The sequence below is a fragment of the Staurois parvus genome, unplaced genomic scaffold (genome assembly GCF_062004578.1).
Source record: "Staurois parvus isolate SC_StPar_1 unplaced genomic scaffold, SC_StPar_1.0 ptg000282l, whole genome shotgun sequence".
Classification (NCBI taxonomy): domain Eukaryota; kingdom Metazoa; phylum Chordata; class Amphibia; order Anura; family Ranidae; genus Staurois; species Staurois parvus.
Genome location: NW_028318078.1, coordinates 13,185,519 through 13,209,463, shown reverse-complemented (window position 1 = coordinate 13,209,463; position 23,945 = coordinate 13,185,519). Strand labels below are relative to the sequence as shown.

The following is a 23,945-nucleotide window of genomic DNA, read 5'->3' as shown; positions in this document are numbered from 1 at the left end:
ACGATAAAACCTGTAAGGTTCTTACCCTTCCCTACTATATCAAAAACTGGATAAAATATCTAGACTGTTGAACTTTAAAGTGTCACTAAAGGCATTTTTTTCAGTTTTGGAACGTGTAGAGGGATTAGAATCCCTGTCAGATCTATAGTTGTCTGTGCCCCGTTAGGGAGATTCACCCTCTCTATCTAAGTGCAGGTAAAAGAAAAACCCAATTTTTAGGTTGACAACAGAACAGGAATAAAAGGGAAATCTTTCAATGAGGACACTAACTCTGGTGACCCTGGTGCTACCCTATGATTCTCTCGCTTTGGAAGGATTTCCTCTCACTTCCTGTTTTGGCTATGGGAGAGGAAGTGAAGGGAATTCTCTGCAATGGGACACGGATGGCAAAACAACCGACTGGTTTTTTAAACCTCCCTTACTGTATCCAAAATGAGAAAGAAAAAACGTTTTGCCTCTAGTGACACTTTAATGCTTTGCTACATTGGATATTTTTGTGTTTGCTAAAATTTAAATCCGTGTGTTTCCACTCAGGTACCAAAGAGTGGTTAAAATCTTTCAGTGGCAGAAGATTAGTCACTCATGTAGTGGTTGTAAGGGCAGAACATTTTTTTTTATGTATGTAAGGCAGCAGTTGTATCGGCCCCTCACCCTACCTTATACCGAGTCCTATTTCATTCCAGCGCTGTGCCTGTCTGCAGTGGCACTCTCCTCTTTTATCTTTCTTTCCTCATAGGACATGGAGGCAGCAGTGGAAGCCATTGGCTCCGGCTGCTGTCAATAAAACTCTGTGAGGAGGAGGTGGGACCTAGACATGCTGTGTGTGTCTTTATAGCCTGCCTCAAGAGCAAGCCTGCAAGTGCGCCACCATTGGAAGCAGCTTCCTATGGGCGTGCACAGAGAGGAAGAGTAGCCAAGGGCACCGGTGAGGATCCCCAGAAGAGGAGGTTCAGGGAATGCTCTTCACAGTACCGTTACACAGTGCAGATAAGCATAACATGTTTATTAATTTCAAAAATGTTGTTTACAACTGCTTTATATCACCCTTTAATTTCTTTCTGTGAACTTTGAAAAGAGATCTCAATAGAAGGGCTGGCTGTTGGGCTGTCGGGCTGGCTGGATAACCAGAGGTGCAGTAAGGCTTACTGGCAGCAGAGCTCCGATCATCATGCTAGTGAAAGGGCAGCCTTCATCCAGAATTACTTTTTCGCATTCTATAATCCAGAGTGGATTTTTCCTAGCTTGTCACTGTTTGTCTCTAAGATTGTCTAGTGCTAGAAGTGTCAACAGAGGATGCTCCCTCTGCAAATGTAATAACAAACATACATGTTTACCCAGTCTACTCATGCTTGCTTTTACAGTGCTTGTTTTAGTATTCTCAATCCCATCTTGGATCATGCACAGTCTGATGGCAATGCGTCATGTAGACTGAATCAGAAGGCATGCATGACGGTCTGACTACACTACCATAGGAATAATGTTAGCATTGTCATGCCTAGGCAGGAAGAACCAAATGCTGGCAGCATCACCAGGTATTTTTCTAATTAAAATTAAATCTAAAAAAAAGTGTGTGTGTGTATGTATGTGTGTGTATATGTGTAATTTTATTTATATATATATATATATATATATAGCCAAAACTTTGTATATTTTGATTGAATAGGGAAGGGTTAAAACTCTTTTCATTTTGCTCTCTGATTCCCATTAGGGAGATTTCTCTATACATTGTCATACAAATACACCAGAAGTAAGGGGGGATCTCTACAAAATGAGGGGACAGTTGCCACTGAAACAGATGTCCCTATTGGCTATATTCCCCTTAAACAACTGTTTGGGATTTTTAATCGTTATTTGTCGTTCTGACAGTGGGCTTCTTGACTCTGCCTATAGGGTCCATTACAATATCAACTTGACAGAGGTTCTAATCCTTGTTTACACTATTCATATTGTTAAAAGAAAACAAGGGTATACATACACTTAAAGTGGACCTTTACCCTCCCCACACACTTTTCCTTATTGCCCTCCTACCCTCCTCTTTCACAATGTATTTATATACATTTATTTATTTATTCTGAATTACCTTTTTTTTCAGGACCCCTCCCAGCATTTTTGGGATTCTCATGTCACAGTGGCCATCGGTCTCCTAGGATACTGACGTCACTAATTCAAGTAGGCCCGGTGCATATGCCACTGCGGGTCTCCAGGGGGGCCAACTATCTCTTCCTGGTTTTTGCAGCCATCCCCTGATGATACGCATATGTTGTGGTGCAGCATGGTTCTTACACTAATTACATTTAATAAGTATATACATAATCTGTATCTGCCTAGAGTTCTGTGTTAACATTATTTTATGTGTATAGCACACTCTGGAGTAAATAATATTATACTACACACTGATTTTACCAAACTGGCAAATTAAAGGACCGTTTTAGCGTTGGGCTTACTCCTTTTTTCCACCCCTTGTGTTGTGTGTACAGTGTCATTCTAGCACATCTATACAAACCAGACTACTGGGGATTTTGAACAGTGACCTTTCTACTCATTAGAAACTGCAAATAGAGTGCAGTATGCCTTGAGGAACACAGATGACACGTAATAAAATACATTTTAAACTTTCATTGTAATTGTGTAATTTCCAGGTGAAGAAGCTTTACAGCATAGCTTAACTGCCCCCCATTTTTCTACTATTACCTGTATTGCTGGGTTATCTTCAAAACAAATACGCACCCGCTCAGTAAATCTTGCACTGTCCCTCTGCAATCTGCTGTTCGGGTGACATATCTGGGTCTTTTGCCATAATCTTTATCCTCTTCAATTGGCTGACTCTTCTGGGTTCAGGCAGCCAGCTCCCAGTGACATGCTAGGCCCATCCTTCTGTGGCTAAATTTTAGGCTGTTCTAATTAGGCACAGCTTCTGGTATCGTCAACACTTTAATTCTCTCTCTGCCTCTCTTACTTTCTTATTGTCTATTACTCTGATGGACTTTTCTACTGGCAAATAGGAAGATGCATGAGGCAGAAAAGGGAAGGCAAGCTTTGACGCTATAGGAAGTCCTGGAGCACTGCTCGAGCAAAAAGCCAGAATCCTGGGTTGTTCAGGGTATTCACAGGTTGACAAGGTGTGTAGACCTGTAGATCAGTACTTGTATGGATCTTGCAGAAGTAAGGATGTTGTAGGTTACATGGAATGTGGACAAAGGTGATTTAAGAATACGTTTTGACTTAAGTAAAATATAATATTAATATATAATAATTTTATCAATTAATTCCCTGACATTGCTTTTATACTAGGTAGGCCTTTAGTTACTTTAAAGTACAGGCTGTTCATTGTCTAAGAAAGCCTTTTTCAACCAGAGCGCCTTTAGGTTTCATCATGGATATCTTGGCAAAATGCCTGAAATAAAAATGCCCAAAAATTGTATATAAGGCATTGAGTGGATGAAGCTCGCCTCTTATTTTGTCTATTATAATTTTTATTAAAGTTTTGCATCAAAATGAACACAAGCACACACATTCACATAATCTTATAGATTGCGAGTCTCTGTATTCCTCAATAAGCCAACCACAACCGGCATTGTCATAAATGATCACCTACATGCTTAAGTTCTCCAATAAAGAAACCTCTTGTGACAACAACTCACCCTGCATAAAAAACGAACCCACAACCAACCAGAAAGAGAAAAAAAAAAAAAAAAAAAAGCCTGCCTTTTAGCTACACAAAGGCACAGGTTTTCTTTGTGCATCATTACAATTTTCCAGCTGCCAGCATCCCATCAAACAATTATACTATCGAATGATAAGGGGGGCAGTATCCTTGTTTGCCTCTCCCTTGCCCCTCTCCATAAACACTGGGGCCACATTAGCTGAAGGAGAAGAGAAATATTGGAATACTAGTCAGTACCAGTGTGCAATGGTGTATTTGCTTTGGAAGTATAAATCAACTGTAATTATGGATAAATCGCATAACATTAGTGGAAAGAGCATTGGGGCAAGATTTGCAGAGAGCAGTCATGAGAATCCTTTAGCCTAAGGCTCTATGCACACTGGGCTTACAAATAACGCCAGTTCCATTGGCAGAAAAACAAACCGCTGATGTGGAGCGTTTTTGTGCACGATTATGCAAATTTAGGAGAGTTTAGCATTTTTTTTCTGTCAGCTCCAATCAAAAACACAAACCAGAAGCATTTTATTCCTGCCTCTAAATGCTGAATCAAAATATGCCTCTAATCGACCTAATGTGCATGGACTGATAGGATAACATTGAGCTGCTTGTACATGCAAAACATTTTGTTTTTAAATTATATACTTATAAAATTTACTTGTACAGGATTGGTTTAGCCTGTTGGCAAATTGTCATAATGTTACATGGGCCCAGTAGAGCCTGTTCTTATACTTTAGCCCTGCTTCTGTCCATTTTATGTATAGACTGCGTCATGGCTCAATAGTACCACTAATCATGTTGGTGTTTAAGCTCCGGAAGATTATAACTGGCAATTGCGTTGTCATGCAACTCTGTACCGAAATGAAATTTGTATAATTTTTGTTCCCCATAAATGGAGCTTTCTTTTGGTGATATTTGATCACCACTGGGTTTTTTATTACATAATTGAAAGTCCAGAAATCTTGAAAAAAAAAAAAAGATTTTTTACTTTCTGCTGTAAATTTTTTTTTTTTTTTTTTTAAACATCACATTTCTTCATGAATTTAGGCCAAAATGTATTTTGCTACATGTCTTTAATAAAATAAAAAAAATCCCAATAAGCGTATATTAACTGGTTTGCATGAAAGTTATATAGTGTATATATACTGGAATGTTTATTTTTTAATACTAGTGATGATGGCGATCAGCGACTTATAGCAGGGCTATGATAGCACGGCCAGCAATCTAACACTAACTGACACTTTGTGGGAACTAACTGACATCACCAGTGACACTAATACAGTGATCAGTGCTAATATATACTGACACTGTACTAATGACACTGGCTAGGAAGGGGTTAACATTTACAGGAAAAGGGTTAACTGTCCTGTTTTTACTAAGCAGTGTGCCAGTTTTTATTCCCTGCTTTACAGGGATACAAGAACCAGAACATCGTCGCTGTCAGTAGAAAGCTCCATGTCGTTTACCAAGAACTGATGTTCAGAAATACATACAGGAGTTCAGTACCCAGAATAGAGTAATGTAAAGGATAGCTGAGCCAGACACTGGTGAATGGAAAGGAGGAGGAAAATGTCAGGGCAGGGGCCGAGGAACGGACAGGCAGGTCTAACAATGTAACGCACTGGCTGACGACAACCACTACCCACAGACCGAAGTCCCTCAGGGCGCGGAGTCTAAGTCCCAGGCTGCCCTTCACCAGGGCCCCTGATGGTGGGGATGGACTTGACGCAGCCAGGAACCAGGTCGCGGCCCCCGAGACACCTCAGCTGCGGTAATGGCCGCCGCCAATGGCGTGTAGCTGGTGGAAGAGACAAAAGAGTAGTCAGACAAGCCGGGTCAACAACAACAGGACAAAACAGTACAGGACAGCAGACGAGAATCACAGGTCACGAGCCGGGTTCAGCAACAGAGGGTCAGATCAAGGGAGAATACAAAGAATAGTCAAGTCACAAGCCGAATCAGATACCAGGAGAGTCACGAGAGTCAGAACAGAGTAATAGCGACACAAAGACACAAGTGCAAAGAGCATGTGCGGGCCACAGGCTTATATGTCATCAGCCACACCCCTCTGGGGGATGGAATACAGAGACCTGAAGGCATAAAAGGATTCCCATCATGCACAGCAGAATCCAAGATGGACGCCAGCACATGCAGTAACATAACCTCAGGGAAAAGGTAGGACCTTGACAGAAAAACAAACATTTCAGGGATGTAAGAACTCCCTTTTTCAAGAATCTTCTACCTAATTTATTATTGCAGCACGTGTTCCTTATATACACTGCTCAAAAAAATTGAAGGAACACTTTGAAAACACATCAGATTTCAATGGGGAAAATATGCTGGATATCTATACTGATATGGACTGGGTAATGTGTTAGGAATGTAAGGATGCCCCATCATTTGATGGAAATTAAATTGATCAACCTACAGAGGACTGAATTCAGAGACACCCCAAAAATCAAAGTGAAAAAATAATGCAGCAGACTATTCCATTTTGCAATTTCATTGCAGCAACTCAAAATGGTACTCAGTAGTTTGTATGGCCCACACGTGCTTGTATGCATGCCTGACAACACCGGGGGATGCTCCTAATGAGACGATGGATGGTGTCCTTTGGTATTTCCTCCCAGATCTGGACCAGGGCATCACTGAGCTCCTGGACAGTCTGATAGACCAAAACATGATATCCCAGAGGTGTTCTATTGGATTTAAGTCTGGCAAGTGTGGGGGTAATCCAGTGGCATCAATTTCTTCATCCTCCAAGAACTGCCTGCATACTCTCACCACATGAGACTGGGCGTTGTCGTGCACCACGAGGAACCTAGGACCCACTGCACAAGTGTAGGGTCTGACAATGGGTCCAAGGATTTCATCCCGATATCGAATAGCAGTCAGGATGCCATTGTCTAGCCTGTAGAGGTCTGTTTTTCCATGGATATGCATCCCCAGACCATCACGGACCCAGCACCAGAACAGTCATGCTGAACAATGTTACAGGCAGCATAATGTTCTCCACAGCTTCTCCAGACCCTTTCATGTCTGTCACATGTGCTCAGGGGGAACCTGCTCTCATCTGTGAAAAGCACAGGGCGCCAGTGGCAGACCTGCCAATTCTGGTGTTCAATGGCAAATGCCAATCGAGCTCTATGGTGCCGGGAAGTGAGCACAGGGCCCACTAGAGGACGTTGGGCCCTCAGGCCACCCTCATGAAGACTGTCTCTGACCAATCAGAAACATTCACACCAGTGGAGGTCATTGGTGCAGGACATAGGGATCTGCAAGGAGAAGGGAGGGGGGAGGATCAAAGGGGAACGAGGGGGAGCTGCTGCCACCTGTGAACTGAGGGGAGGGGGGAGGAAGGAAGAGCAGGCGAGGGGGTAGATTGTGACATAAAGTCACTATTAAAATATAATACTTGTAACCGTTTATTTTTATCATCCCTTGTTGCACTAATGCTGATCCCATCTCACCACTTCTTATCTCCTGCAGTCAATTTCTGACTATATGAAAGCATGTGTGGCAGGGTGACCATAAGGCTCCATGCACACTGGAAGTTTTAATAACGCTGGTAACGTTAGCTGTGTAAAGTCACTTTAAAAATGTGAGTTTTTGTGCGGTTTTTTTTTAGCGTTTTTACATTAGCGGTCTTTAGTGTTTTTTTGCATTTACAGTTTTTAGCATTTTTTTTACCCCCCAAAATTTTTCTTTTTTGCTCAAAAAATGTCCAAAAACGCCTGTTTGCTGGGTTTTGCTGCGTTTTACAGCTAAAAAAAACTCTACAAACACACTAGTTCTGGGTTTTTTTTCCAGGCAAAAAACGCTGTTTACAGTCCATGTGTGCATGGACACATAGGATAACATGCTTGGGGTTTACTAGCTGTTCGCCAAAAGCCTAAAACAGCAGCTGTAAAAACGTCCAATGTACATGAGGACTAAAGGAGCACAATATGGAGATGAGGACAGTATGTTGTCACCATATAAAAGGAAGTTTATGAGCTAAGAATCACGATCACTAGGTATTTTAAAAACTACAGACTTATAATTTAGAATACTGAAAATGTTTTGAAATTACATTACCATGTTAGACTTTATATAAGGTTTTTACTGACTGGGTTAACATTCTTGAGCCTGGGTTCACACTGATGCGGTGAGGAATTTGCAGCGTTTTCTGTGCGAATTCCGCACTGCATCAGAATCGCACCCCGTTCATGCGAACCGATGAGGGTGTGTATGTTAACACCCTGAAATCGGTCCGCCAAAACGCAGTGCGATGTGCAGAATCGGACCGCATAGGTGTGAATACCCATCCGATCCGATTATATTGCAGACCCAAAAAAGGGTCCTGCACCTTTCTGGTGTGGTGCAGTTTGAGCCATACAAAATGTATGGCTCCGATCGCACCACACACAAATCGCATGTGATTTGCACAGGAATGCTGTGCGGTTCCTGTGCGAATCACATGCGATGTACCGCACCACATTAGTGTGAACCTAGCATTAGGGGAAAGTGCACCTTAAAGTTAGAGTAACAGTGTCAGAAAGTTCATCAGTATTTGGTAGTAAATAACTTTTGGGCAATACAACTGACTAGTAATCTTCCTTGAAATTATGTATGAAGTTGAGAGCATTACAACTGTTTTGTTTTTTGTTAGTCTCCCTTTAAATACAAATCAAGACTTTTAAAGTTCAAGAGATCCATAAATTTTGCACATTTGTGAAACCACCTTGGGGTTAGAAAGTTTTTCTATCTCCTATCTCATCTGTGCTTAATAACATAGCTGGATGACATTCATTTTTGTTAAACTACCATGTATCATAAACAATTGCCATATTATTTTCTTTATAAAATACCGATTTCATCATTTTTGTCATTTGTATCTTAGTAGTTCTGATCTTCTACAGACTTTGAGGCCACTTCTTGTCTGCTTGCTTTGCCCCGGCAGCTGCTGCATGTCATTGCTCAGGGTGGACTTCCTAGTGGTGACAACAGCAGAACATGCCTGCACAGTAACTGTATCCACAGCTACTTATTGTCTTCACTGGAAGTGCATGTTACAGGGTGGCAACACAGGAGAGCAATTAGGAGACCGTGTTATCCCCCCATAACAGGAAGTGCCTGAACAAGGGCATACATGAAAAAATGACCAGGTATAGTATTAATGGAAGCTATAGTGTTTAACACATCAAAAATTCCTTTTAAAAATATATTGGCATTTTAAAGATCATATAAGATTTTAGTGAATATCAAGTATACCATTACCGTGGTTCTGGGTTTTTTTTTTAAGTCCTCTTTCCATTGATTTCAGGCTTCTTTTATGTCCTGTGCATGCTCCCTTTCCTCCACTGATGCAATCCATTGCTAGTTGTGTAGGGCAAAAGGTGCCATTATTTCCAGTCTATTTCTGGCTGCACCAGATTTTGCACTCTACAGTTTTAGTAAATCCTCCCCATTGTGTACTTCAATTCCCATGGAGCTGAAAGTGTCTGCAGGTAGATGTGTAGTCCATCTCAGGGGTGAGCAGGAAAGTGTGGCTATGTACACAAGGGGGGCTTCGAGAATGAACATAGCCATTCTAGAACAGGAAGCATGAGAACAGCTCAAAGAGCTTGCATCTGAGAGATGAAACAAGGGAAAAGAGAAATAGAAGGTACATTCTAGTTATATTTAGACATGTATTTATTATGTAAAAAAAGTGATTTTAGCACCACTTTGTGGATGTATGAAAGTATGGCTGTGTGGTTCTGCCCTGTCTAGAGTAATCTGACCTCTACCTTAATGATTAGTGATTTTAAAACGAGTCGTCAATTAGTTCATGTTTTGCAAATATCCACGCAAGTAGCTAAATTGCATTGCTGAGCACAAATTATTCCACCTCTACATAGTAGAGGTTATTTGAAATATGAATTGGCTGTGACTAAAGGACAGGTTTGGGAAAACTAGAATATTCCACAATATAAACTGGGGTTTCTACAGAGGCCTGGACAGTGGAGTTCTGAATTAGTTTTGGATGGTCCCTATATTCATCATAATTTCATACAAAACTATGGAATGCACAAAGCCTATTTTTTTTTCACAATTTGTACCAGTGCCTTCAAAAAGTATTCATACCCCTTGAAATTTTCCACATTTTTGTCATGTTACAACCAAAAACGTAAATGTATTTTATCGGGGTTTTATGTGATAGATCAACACAAAATGGCGCATAATTGTGAAGTGGAAGGAAAATGATAAATGTGCAAAGTGAGATGCAGCGCGAATACTAATAACAAAATGTGAAACACACAATTATAAATTGCCCAGTATAAAATTGCTTAATATGATAACATTCCATACATATATAGGATAATAAGTGAAGAAAACATGCAAAGTTATAAAACCTCTCAGGCACTGCCTTAGTAAAGAGGTTCATCAAATGATGAAGTAAATATCCATACACAATGAAATCATACACATCCAATTAGTGTTAACAACACTCGCACAACCGTGTATGTGATGTGATCCTCCTGGGTCATAAATGTGATAAACAAAAGTCCAAATGGGACCATATTTCCAAATGATCCTAAAATTGGATCAGAAAGTGAAGAATCCAAAAGGACTGGACAATTAATGGTGTTCAGGTGCTGACTGACCCCAAAACGCACTTAATGCATAAATAATTCCCCCACTCTATCAAAAATGCTTCCAAACAATGTAAAACGCACCTAAAGTAACATGCGTGATAGTGCAATACAAAAACATATAAGGTGCTCACACAAAACAAACATAAAAACAATGCATGAAGCTTAATATGCGTTTGCTTCGACACAAATTAAAGTGTCCAATGTGGCAAAATACCACCATAAATTTCTACACGATGAATCAAATCAAAGTGTCCAATGTGGTGAAAATAACACCATAAATTCCTATACGGTGAAAACTCCTCATGCTGGTGGATATATAGGTGTATCAACTGACAGGAAGCTATCCAAAATCAGCTGCAATGCACGCTCACCTCCTTGCCTTGACCTGTCTGTGATTAGATATTTTGTTCCCTAACCATACAGCTGGTTATTTATATTTACCACTGCATATAGATATTCAAGAATAAATTGTCTTAATTAAACTTTGCATATTAACTAAATTATACACCAAGCTTTTTTTAGGTTTCTATCCGATTTAATCGACTAATCGAAACAATAATCGGCCAACTAATCGATTATGAAAATAATCGTTAGTTACAGTCCCAAAATGATATTGTTAACTAATATGGTGTTGGACCGTCTTTGGCATCCAAGATGGCCTGCATTTTCCTGGGAATTGATATACTGTATATAAGACTTTAGATGGTGGATAATGGAATCTGACACCACTCTTCTTTCAAATTGTTCCAGTGTTTGGCAGAGATGCTGGAGACAAAAAAATAAGCCTGAACCTTGTTCCCCAAATTTGACCATAGTGGCTCTATGATATTAAGGTCCAGCAATTGCGGCGCCCAGGGAAGGTGCGTGACTTTGTCTGCATGCTTGTCAAACCATGATTTTACAACACCAGCTGTGTGAATCGGACCATTACCGTCTTGGTAAATGGCACGGTCTTCAGGAAACTGTCTGTGCCATGGGGTGCACATGGTCAGCCAAAATTTGTACATATTTACTGGCAGAGGCTCTACTTTTCAAGGTGATGATGGAGCCTGCGGAATACCAAGATATGGCTGCCCAAACCATGATTGCGCTGCCACCATGCTTTACCTTTGGCAAAAGACAGTCCTGATCATAAGCTAGGGACGGAGTTTGCCACACGTTAACACGTCCGAGGGTTGGGAACAGTGCGAAGTTGAATTCATCAGACCATATTGCAGTCTTCCTTTGATCGATAGTCCACGATATATGGGTGTTGCACCACTCTCTTCTCTTCTGAGCATTAATATGGGTGGTTTGGCAATTGCAGCTCGCCCATGAATGTTTTGCTTATGGAGTTCCCTCCGCACAGTTTTTGTGGAGACAGACTTTGAAAAACTAAACGATCGATACTGCATCCACTCAGGTGAGTGTAAATGGTTACTACTGCTGGATGTACTTAAGGTGGTTCTAAAGGCTGAAGGTTTTTTTACCTTTATGCATTCTATGCATGAAAGTAAAAAACTTTGTGTGCTGCTCCCCCCTCAGCCCCCCTAATACATAACTCAGCCTGATCCAGCACTGTGCAGGAGAGCAGCGGCTCTCCCGGGTCTTTCCCACCTCATTGGTTGAGACAATGGCTCCCGTTGCTGTTAATCACAATCAATGAGGAGGGAGAGGGTGACGGAGCCAAGCCGCACTCTGTGTGTCTCATATCAAACAATAAAAGCAAAAAATTCCCAGCTCAACGTACTAACCAGCTTGCAAACAAACCGAATTAGCCTGTCTAACAATATGCATTAAAAAAAAAAGAGGGGGGTTTAGATGGCACATTTGCAAATATATGCTTAAGCTGCAGAGCCTCTTCACGGCACCCCAATATTCTCCAGTTCCTAACTCTACAAATTTTGAGAGCCCCCATAGTAGAGGCAGATTTATTTAATGGATAGACCAAAGGCAGGTGAACCTGAGGGAGCCCACCCCTCATTAAATGTACAGGAGTGCACTGGGCACCCAGCATATAGCACAGGGGCAGCCAAGGTGTCCAGTGCACCCCCTCACCAACAAGTCAACAGTACACTGGGGCAATGGCCATTTTTTTGTACTGTGTCTCTCATAGACACACAGAGGTGGCTGGGAAGTGAGCACACAAGTGCCCCCAGGGCTCAGGGCTTCTCTGTGCAAAACCATTGCACAGAGCAGGTAAGTATAACATGTTTCTTACTAAAAGGTTTTTTTTTTTTTTTTTTCTTTTAATATAACTTTAACACTAGAGACTCTTTTTGGTTGAAAAGCAGCTACTTATTGGATATATCCTCCATTTGTAACCAATAAAAAAATCCATCGTCAAAGCTGCTAAAACTCACTTCTTCCCCACATAAACTGAGGGACAGGAGACGATTGGGTTAGGGAAGACTTTGGAGGACGCCCAAGCTCATCTCTGGCTGGTTGGCATGTTAAATTGATTCTTTGACATACTCTCTGAAACACCAAAACACAGAACAATTAGCTATTAGTATATACAGTATTTCTGGCTATGGACCCAGGCCTAAACAGAGCTCCCTCTGGTGGTTACAAGAAAACTTTTCCCCAAGAGGGTTATATCCCTTCCCTAGGTATCTGGCTGGCTGTAATTATACCAGCTACCCTTTCCATGCAGTTAGGACTGGTAGGTCTGTTTCTGGGACCCCTTGGCATACTGTGCATAGTGGAACTATGTTCAGGGGTGAATTTCAGCATATGTGAGGTTAAGAAACTTTATTTTCTGTTACAGGGTTTCCTGGCACCAACTATTGTTTGCTGTCATTAGGTTTAGATGATAAGCTCTCACTTTAACTATCTCCAAAGTCCAGACTGCTAGGTGTTGGGAAGGAATACATTGTTTTTTCTTATGTTTTGATTGTTTATATGTTTATGTAATGTAGTTTTCTCCTGGGACTTGTAATGTGGGCCATACCTGTCTAGGGGGAAGATTTTTATGTATAAATGCTGTACTGTTTAATATAATCAATCCTAGATTTCTCTTCAACATTGGTTCTGTCTGATGCTTGGGTTAAGTTTTCTGTATTCTGGTTTCACAATGGAGGAAGCTGTAGTTTGGCAGAGATACCCAGTTTGGGGGGTCAGGCAGTAGGTCACAGGGCAAAAAAAACCCAGCTAAAGAGATTTAGTAAAGTGCTGACAACATAAGCATGTAGTTTTTGTTTTACTGTGTATAATTGTATCACAATTCACCTGATCTGCCTGCACTTCCTTGGAGTGGAACCCATTGTTATGTTTAAAGCTCATTGGATATATGGCTAGCACTTCTGCTGGCAGCACTAGAGTCATAGGTTCAAATCCCAGCCATGGTATCATGTGCCTGGGCTTTGCATGGGTTTCCTTCAGGCACTCCAATTTCCTCCCACGCTCCAAAGACATGTTAGTAGATTAATTGCCTCCTGTCTAAATTGACCCTAGTATGTGTGTATAAATGTGAGTTGGGAACCTTGGATTGTAAGATCCTTAATGTCAGGGACATAAGTGAATGTACAATATGTATGTAAAGCACTGCATAGATTATCAGCACTATATAAGTATTTATAATAAATAGAGCAGATCAGCAACCTTTTCCACATTAAGTGTCAATTTACAAGCATTAAATAACTGGTGTGCCAGTGCACAATAGCAGGCCATAACTGTATCATTTATTTTCCATTTTTTGCACACAGTTGTTGGTAATGGAATGGTAAAATTATTATTATTATACTGTATTAACAGGTACACACAAAACATGATCATTAACGTGTGTTGAACAGTAAACTGGAGTACAGTTTCAGTGTAATTCCTGTTCTTGTCTTTTACAGCTTAACCCCTTCACGCCAAAGGGTAAAACAAATCCTAACGCCGAAGCACAGTCATGCAATGTTGACATGTGTTAGTAAAACCGTCCATATCATTACAGCTACTTTGTATATCCAGGTGGATTATACCTTATTTTGTTCAGGATAAATTGGGCTTTCATTTGTTGGTAAATGGTAATGGATATCTCCTGATTTTTTTTTTTTTTTTTTAATTGTGAAAGGAAAACTGGCCCAAAATAGTAAAAAATTTTTTTTTTTTTTAAATTTAGCTCGGTTTCTTTTTACTATCATAACCTACCACCAAAGAACAACCCAAAATACATTTTCCAGCTCTTGTTGATCGAAGCGATACCATATATGTGTATGTTATTTGTTGTTTGTACCCACAGTACAGCCCAGAAACAATAGTGCGCATGTTGTTTTTTTTTTGTTTTGTTGTTTTTTTTTTGTTTTGTTGTTTTTTTGTTTTTTTTACCTAAAACACACTGTCACCATTTTTTTTTTTTTAATCCTTATGTTGGCGGGAAGGGGTTAAGCTGACTATACACACTTTGTATTTCTCTTCTGCAGCCCTTGAGATTGAATGAGATGAATCCATTTATTTCCCCCATCCATGTCGAGCTGCGTGCATAGAAGAATGTCAGCTGCTGGGTATTGTATTCAGCAGGTGCTGCTCCAGTGGCTGCTGAATACCCGAACAGTGCTAGAATATGTATTCACGTTTTGGCCAGGAATTCCTGGGCTGGCTCCTTCAAAAGAAGTTGATTTGAAAAATTGACTTTTGTTGAGTGGGATGGTGCAAGCAGTGCCGCCCACAGCTCATGTTATTGGGCAGTCCAGCAGTAATTGGCAAAATTCAAGCAGTGTATTGCCAGCTTTAGTTGTGCAGTGTTAGCCTGTAGGATGTTACTTTTACCTGTACATATACTTCTGAATTATCAAGATGGCTTTAGCAGTATCCTCAGGTGTAAAATAAAATCAGTTCATCTGATGTGTGGATCCAAATGCAAAATTAATGCAAAGGCCACTTTTTTTTATAGTATAACCAAAAGCAAAACCTTTTTTTGTAGGTATGAACAGAGTGGAGAGGGATTAGAACACCTGTCAGTTTTTATTGCTGTCTGAGGCCATGCTGGGGAGATTTACCCTCTATATTTGTCCTGCTTATCATTATTGAAAAGGGAAATCCCAAATTTTGGGTTGATGTCAGAACACTAATAGAGGGTAAATCTTCCAATGGGGACACTAGTTCTGGTGACACATTGGGATTCCTTTATTTTACTTTGGAGGAATTTCCTCACTTCCTATTTTGGCTATGAGACCGGAAGTGAAGGGAAATCTCCCCGACAGGAAACAGATGACGAAAAAAGACAGGGGTTATAACCCTCCATTACTCTGTCCCAGGGGTCTCAAAACTTTCAAAAGAAAGGGTCAGTTTTCTGTCCTTCAGACTTCAAGGGGGATGGCTGTGCCCAGTGCGAGTAAACAATGCCCTTTGGTATTAGAGGGAGAAATAGTTGGTGCCAGTGGGAGGAATAGTGCCCCATTTTAGGTATCAGTGGAAGGAATAGTGCTCTGTTGTTGGTGTCATTGGGAGGAATAATGCCTCAAGGACCAGATAAAGGCAAGCAAAAGGCTGCAGTTTGGAGACCACTGCTCTATCTAAAATGGGAAAAAAAAAAAGTTTTGTCTTTTAGTTTTATTTTAACCACTTGCCTACCGGGCACTTTTACCTCCTTCCTGCACAGGCCAATTTTCAGCTTTCAGCGCTTTTGCACTTTGAATGACAGTTGCACGATACCCATGTGAAATTTTTATAATTTTTTTCACACAAATAGAGCTCTTTTGGTGGTATTTAATTACCACTGGGTGTTTTATTTTATGTTGAACAAACGAAGACAGACCGAAAATTTTGAAGGGGAAAAAAAAGTTTTTCTAAGTTTCTATTATACAATTTTGCAAACAGGTAATTTTTCTACTTCACTGATGTGCGTTGATGAGCCTGCACTGATAGTCGGCACTGATGAGACAACACTGATAGGCGGCACTGATGGGCACTAGTAGGCAGCACTGATCGGTGGCATTGAATGGCACTGTTGGGGCTGCACTGATAATCAGTGCAGATATCTCCTTTCACACTTGCCAGGTATCTGTAATACTTTCCTCACACTGTCACAGCGTGAGGAAAGTACTGCCGATAACCAGCATCTGTGTTTACCACATGATCATCTGTGTCCAATCACAGCTGATCACAATGTAAACGGCCACTGTGATTGGCTCTTTACTGTGACATGTGATCAGCTGTGTGCGAAGGACACAGCGATCACAGAGAGCGCCTAGTGCGTGCAACAGCGGGCGCACAGGGGGCTGGTTCTGGGAGGACATTATAAGACGCTCTCCCAGAACTGGACAACCACTTTGAGCAGTTATTTGACTATGGCATGGTCAGCAAGTGCTTAAAAATAAAATTTGTCAGGTAAACTCAATGCATTATCGACTAGGTAACATTTAACAAAGTTGTCTGTGATTGTGTTTTAATGCAACTATGTGATAATAAATGTCTTTATATGATCTCTATCCTTAAATAAAAGACAGTTGTTTGGCATGATCAATCATATTTTCAATATCAATGCCAAACTTTTCACAATCTCTGCCAGGGTATGCAAACTTTTGAGCACAACTGTAGTTAAAGTGGTTCTAAAGGCAGAAGGTTTTTTAACTTGATGCATTCTATACCCCATCCCCTCTAATACTTTCCTGAGCCCTTTTTTCGATCCAGTGATGTGCATATGAGCCACGGCACTCCTGGATCTCTCTTTTCATTGGCTCACACAGCAGCGAGAGCCATTGGATCCTGCTGCTGTCAATCACAGCCAGTGAGCCTGCTCAAGTGCCCCCATAGCAAGAGTCTTGCTTTTGGGGGAACTTGGCAGGGGAGAGGAACCAGGATCACTGGGGGGGGACCCAAAAATAAGAGGATCAGGGCTGCTCTGTGCAAAACCATTGCACAGAGCAGGTAAGTATAACCTGTTTTTTTTTTTCTTAAATTGCAACCTTTTATTTCACTTTATTTCAAAATGTATTTATTCTGTAAAAGTGTTCTCCACTTGGGTGTGTCTTTTTTCATCCACCCTACCACCACAGGTGGTGCTTTCCAGCCTACAGAATATAATTGCATTTTACGGCATTTTATAGATGGCATCTCTAGATGAAGCTACATGACTTTCCGCATACAAAGTGTTGTAGAACATTCCATAAATGTAGTCCGAAAATGCCTACCTCTTTTTACGGAGTTGTCAAAGCCAGTGAAAGCACTACAGTGCCACAACATACTGTATAATTATTTAAATGAGTACCCAGTTGTTCCTACAGTCTTAACAGTTCATACAACTTCTCAAAGTTGCGTGTGCCCTATAAGTTATTTTAATCACTGATATCCATTTATGTGCCTAGAACAGTTGATACATTAGACTGTTTACCTTTAGCACCCTCCTGTAAACCAAAGCAGATCAAATATTTGTTTGCAAAAAGCATTTTTGGTAAAGTCTCCAGTACCCTTATTGTGTTTGTTTTATTTTTCAGTGAAACGTTTAAGAGAACCTAAGCATGAGCGACGTCCTTGGAAAATATGGTAGGTCCTGTAAGTTTACATATACAGTGTGTGGTAATAGCATTTTTTTTGCTTTATTCATAAAAGTAGGGTAAAGTAAAGCAAAGTCTGACAACCTGTACTTTTCTACTCTTTACTAAAAATACATAAATAGGGATTCCTACAGTCGTGTTTGGATCCTGGTACAAACCCATCTGAGCGATCCCGCCAGCAAGCTATCATCTGTACCAGGCCAATTAGAGGCAGCCAAGGCATCCCTCGTCCTGCAGCTACATGTGTACAAGGGACTTGTATACCTACAGCTGTAAGGCGGGGAATGTCACAGCCGCTTAGAAATGGCATAGGAAGATGTCACTGTATTGTACTCCTGCTTAGCTAGAGTACACTGAATGAGCATTGTTAACCTAGGACAGGAAGTTTGTTACTGGCAGAATTGCCAGGTCAAAATAAAGAGAAAACCTCGAAAAAAAGAGAATTAGTGTAGGCAATTTAATTCCTTCCTGCCAGCCATACACATATATGTGGCAGCACAGTGGTGGGCTTTAATGCCTTCTGCCACATGTATGCATACAGCTGGCATCACACTTCTGTTTCTGAATGAGTGTACTCCCAGCACTGTGACCCAGCTTTCACTGACGGCTCCTAGTCACTGGTTACAATCAGAAACTGGTAGGATAGGCTCCTGATTATGTGACCACTCTGACAGACTGGTGGAATTAGGATGTCCTTACAGGTCGGCTCCTGGTGGCAGTAAAAGGGTTTCTAAATCATTTTTACTTAGAGGCTTTTCACCCTGTAAACAAAAATTTAAAAGTCAGCAGCTACAAATACTGCAGCTGCAGTATTTGTCCTAGGATCCGGCAGTGTCCTCGCCTGACCTGGTTCTTTGCGGTCTTCGGGTCCAGGCACCAACATCCTCCCTGTGGGCAGCCGGCTGTAACTCTTTTGTGCCCCGTGAATGGTTCTGCAGTCTCCTGGGACTTGTGACATGTCCCAAGAGGCTGTGGGAGAAAGGAGGGTGGGGGGGCTGAACTTCCACTTGGATTGTCGCGGTGATCTGAGCAGAAGTGGGAGTGGGTACCTGTCAAGTAAAAAAGGTTTTTAGTTTCCCTGTGTGAAGAGGAAGAGAGGGGAGGAGAGATCAGTGCTTTACACGGCTGCATCTCTTCTCCCCTTGCTTCCTCTTCACACAAGGACTCAAACAGCAGCAGGAGCCATTGGCTCTTGCTGCTGTCGATCAATGCGGTGAAGAGGAAGTGGGGGATGGTGGGGCCAAGTACCGCTGTGTGTGTGTTTGTGTGTGTGTGTGTGTGTGTGTGTGTGTGTGTGTCTATGGAGTGTGGCTCCATAGACACACACACAGGTTGGGAGCGAGCAGGCATTCATCGCGTGTCCCCTAGCAAACAGCTTGGAATAGGGATACACATAGAAAAGCCAGGATTGCCATCAGGGAACTGAGAAGGATTGGGGCTGCTCTGCAATACCACTGTACAGAGCAAGGGAGTGTAATATGCTTGTGATTTTACTTAAAAAAAAAAAAAAAACCCCAAAAAAAAAAGCCAAAAAACTAAAGGCAGGATTTTTTTCAACACTAACTACAGATATTACGATTACAGTGAATAAAGAAAGTTGCCTAAAGTGAGGATCACAATTAGCACACAGGAAGATGTGATGCATACTAAAGGAAGAAAATAAGATAAGCCAATATGGTAAAGTATACCTAAAGGCAAAACTTTTTTTAGTTTTTGATGGAGTGCAGAGGGATTAGAATGCCTGTCAGGTTTTATTGCTGTCTGTGCCCCCGTTAGGGAGATTCACCCTCTCTTTTTTTTTTTTTTTGTCAAGTTTACCATTATCATTGAATGTGAAAGTAAAATAAATAAATAAAATACCTAATTTTGCATTTGTCCCCAGAAAAGTGATAGAGGGGAAATCTTCCAATGGGGACACTGGTTCTAGTGACCTGGTTGTCCCCAAGGAATTCTCTTAGTTTGCAGGGATTTCCTCTCACATCCTGTTTGGCTATAGGACAGGAAGTGAAGGGAGATCTCCCAAATGGGACACAGATGGCAAAAAAATCTTAAAGGGGTTATAATTCTCCCTTGCTCTATCCAAAATGGGGGAAAAAATGTTTTTCCTATAGTTCTACTTTAATACTGTTTACTGCTAGAATTTGAGTACTTTAGGAAAACACAGTATATCTCCACTCCTTAAACTGCATTAGTTATTGTTAGATAAATATACAATTCCTTAGCGTAAAGGGTATAGTGTACAGTACAAACAATTGTTTTGCTTGTTGTCATACACTTGAATGTGTAGCGAGACATTATTATTTTTTATTTTTTTTGGTTTTTTTAAGTTAATCATGAAATTGGCAGTGGATTTGACTTTTTTCTCAGTCTGTGTTACCCCGTAGCACCCAGTTTAGAGCCATTCCTTCTAAATCCTCTAAAGATACTGTCTATATGATAGGCCCTAGTTCAGCCTATTTTCACAACCTCATAGTTCTTCATAGTGGCGTTAAACTTGTATTGATGGGGGAGAATAGAAAGCCAGCATATGATCTTGGACTAAAAGCTTATTTAATGGGTTCGGTTAAAACGAGAGACCTAGGGGAATTTATAAAAGATGCAGTTAACAATAAAACCTGTCATTCCAGCCTTCTTAATATCCAATAATAAAGTCATCAAGAGTGACAAACATATGTTACCCAGCTTACCATGAACTGAGCGATACAGGTTTTTTTTAATGGGCTCAAACACAAAGCATCGCAGTTTTATGTGAGGTCATCGGCAAGAAATGCTGAGCTCTTTCCTCAAAGACAGCCTTCAATTTTTCTTAGCTGTTTTATTTGTCTTTTGAAACTGCCTTTGTGGCAATCAATTTGCTCTTCCCTAATGACTGACTGATCTTAGTTTAAAATGGAGATCAACAAATAATATCTTGTTAACCTGTATAACGCTGTTAAATTGTATGTATGCCTTCCCATGGGTAGCTCCTGCCGTATATATATTTTTTTTTCAGTAGTCTAGTGCTGGTAGGTTTGAGCACTGAAAGTTAGTGTGCATATTGTAAACAAACTAAAAAAATCCCAGCGCCAATCAAAGAAAGTATACAATTATGCAGCTGTGCACCAGTGAAAACCACCAATAATAAATAACACAAAAAACAGCGCAAAAATTAAATAAATAAAAATAATCACAAATAAATAAATGTCCGTGCAAAAATATATATATAATATTTCAAACATAAGTCCTTCTTTTCCCAAAAGGATTTTCAAAACAATGTTCCAAAATGTGCTTCCACCTAATCACCACGTGAAAAATAATATTGACCGCACTCACCAGATGGAGGTGAGTAATAAGCCTCATAGGATATAAGGGATCCTATAGCCCCTCAGGAGGAACTCAAATCACCTTCTTCACCCTGCTTAGATACAGCAATCGACTCCATTCTACTTCTCCATGGAATCCTCAATAATGTGCAAGGAAAGAAAGGCTACATAGTGTAATACTGCCACTCAATACCATATAAATCCATAGAATAAGGACACTCACATGTTTCAATAAAATAACAGGCCTTGTTTAATAGCCTCAAAGGCTTCAAAGGAACAAGTTTCCAAATTGTAAATATAGGGATCTCACGCTTTAAGGATCACTGTAGAGGATGACCAGCTTTCCACCTCAAAAATGGCTGCTTGAACCGCAAAAGTCGGCGTGCGTTCCAAATACCGGAAGTGACGTAGGCCAAGAAGACGGCAGACCGGAAGTGCGTCAACTTCCGGTCTGCCGTCTTCTTGGCCTACGTCACTTCCGGTATTTGGAACGCACGCCGACTTTTGCGGTTCAAGCAGCCATTTTTGAGGTGGAAAGCTGGTGTCCGTATTCTATGGATTTATATGGTATTGAGTGGCAGTATTACACTATGTAGCCTTTCTTTCCTTGCACATTATTGAGGATTCCATGGAGAAGTAGAGTGGAGTCGATTGCTGTATCTAAGCAGGGTGAAGAAGGTGATTTGAGTTCCTCCTGAGGGGCTATAGGATCCCTTATATCCTATGAGGCTTATTACTCACCTCCATCTGGTGAGTGCAGTCAATATTATTTTTCACGTGGTGATTAGGTGGAAGCACATTTTGGAACATTGTTTTGAAAATCCTTTTAAGTGTGCATATTGTAGCTACCTAAATGTTTCACTAATAACATCCCCTGCATTAAAGAGAGTTTTTCAGATCTCTAAAGATATAAAACTAGCAGCTACCTGTAGTAGAAGGCACTCACTTCTTGGGCAGGCCATATCTCCTGTCTCCTTCTGTACAAACCCTGCAGCCTCTGTAAGCCCCTTCAGCATTCAACACTTCCAGTAGTGTCAGATGCCTGTGTTCCCCCCTCCGGTGTCATTATTCCTTCCTCTAACCTCTACATCATTATAAGACAGAGCAATGTTTTGTAGTCCTTGGAAACCATTGGGAGCTATTCTTACTGATAGCAGTCAGCTGAGAAGAGAGCACAGGAAGTTATCAGTTTTCTGGTAGGGTTAAGGGTTTTTTTTTCTTTATAAAGCAGTTATAAAAAGGAAGAAGTTGGGCTGGTCTGTGGTGTGACCTGTAGGCATCGGCTCTGCTGAGGTGCTCTCCTAGACACTTTGTATAACATGTAAGTTAGCCACAGAACGCTTTACAAGTCCAGGGCTGCGGTACGCCCACCTTATGGAACCATGTGCCTGAAGATTCCTTGGGCAGTATGCCCACCGGGAGGGTGAAGGCTGCCTAAATGGGGCTTGCTTTCCTGGATCCTGCCTGGCTCACTCTCTAGCTTGACCACCTTATGGTTGCCGCAAGCCATCTTCTGGACCATCCCTGCGGTAAATCAGGTCTTTCCCTTTTGTCGAGGGAGATTTCTATTGATCTTGGTACTGAGCTGTTCTTCCCAGAAGGGGGTCACGTGGAGCCCTGGCTATGACACTTTCACAGTCTGGTGGTGGAAACGGGGGCTGTGCTTTTTTTTTTAATTTAGAGCCTATTAAAGGCTGAGATACAATATATCCTCATACCTAACCCAAAAGATATGAGTTGCTGCAGATACCTAACTGTGTTCCCACAAACTTAAATTCAATCAACTAGAAGTGGATGCTGCGCTACTTACTTAATGGTACATAATACGATATAAAAGGATAGGTAAAGAAAACACCTGGCTGAACACCTATAGATAAATACTGCAAAATGTGCCTACAATATCTAATTAATACACTACACAAAATAATAATCACAAAGACAAAAAAGTAAACGTCGCACTAACATATCATCATGAATGGTAAAGTGCAAAATAATGTAATCATAGCAAAAAATAAAATTCAAAATATATGAATAAAAGGGATATCAAACACATATAAGTAATTATATTAGTAAACCCCCAACTGAGTGCCTCACTGATAACACATAGTAACCAATATCAAAGGTGCAAAAAATAGTTGCATAATATCTATAGATATATGTATATTTGTAAAGTAGTCTTTTGGTGAAAACACTCTTCAAACGCAAATCAGTCCACCAGTGATCTTCAAAATTAAACACCAATTGTGCTCCTCCACCAGCTGTCATGCATGCTCACCTCAGGATTAGACCTATAGATTATAAATAGGCGAATCTCCAAACAGTTCTGTCAAGTATCCCCTTATCTGTGACTCCCTTAATATCTCCTTCCAGTCAGTTCAACAAAGGACTTTCCATAGTTTAATACATTCACATCTATTTAATAAAAACAGCTACTCACATCTTAAAAATGGGTCTGTAGACCCATGCAAACATGTACAGTGGTATGTATTGGACTGGGTGTACTAAGATGGCTGCTGCCATAACCGGAAATGGTGTCACCACACGTCCGTCCGACACGTTGTGTCACGAATCACGTGACTTCCTCAGGTATAGCTTTCTATTTACCTATCCCTGAGGAAGTCATATGATCCGTATATTTTGATGTGTATTTTTGCTGTGATCACATTATTTTGCACTTTATCATTTATGATTATGTGTTAATGCGGAGCTCAGCCAGGAGTTTACTTTTTTATCTTTGTGATTATTATTCTGTGTAGGGTATTAATTAGATATTGTAGGCACATTTTACAGTATTTATATATAGGTGCTTACCTATTCTTTCATAGCATGGTTCATTTATGTTATGTTCCATTAAGGGAGTAGCACAGTATCCTCTTCTAGTTCATTGTATTATAGGCTGAAC

General features: G+C 40.7%; 1 protein-coding gene across 1 annotated transcript in view; it reads left to right on the top strand.

The window, feature by feature from the left end:
- STIMATE (STIM activating enhancer) overlaps positions 1 to 23,945 on the top strand; it is a 73,697-nt gene that overhangs the window by 18,732 nt on the left and 31,020 nt on the right. The window contains exon 2 of the mRNA XM_089681956.1: positions 17,682 to 17,730. Coding sequence (XP_089538082.1) covers positions 17,682 to 17,730 — 49 coding nt within the window. The remainder of the gene's footprint in view (positions 1 to 17,681; positions 17,731 to 23,945) is intronic.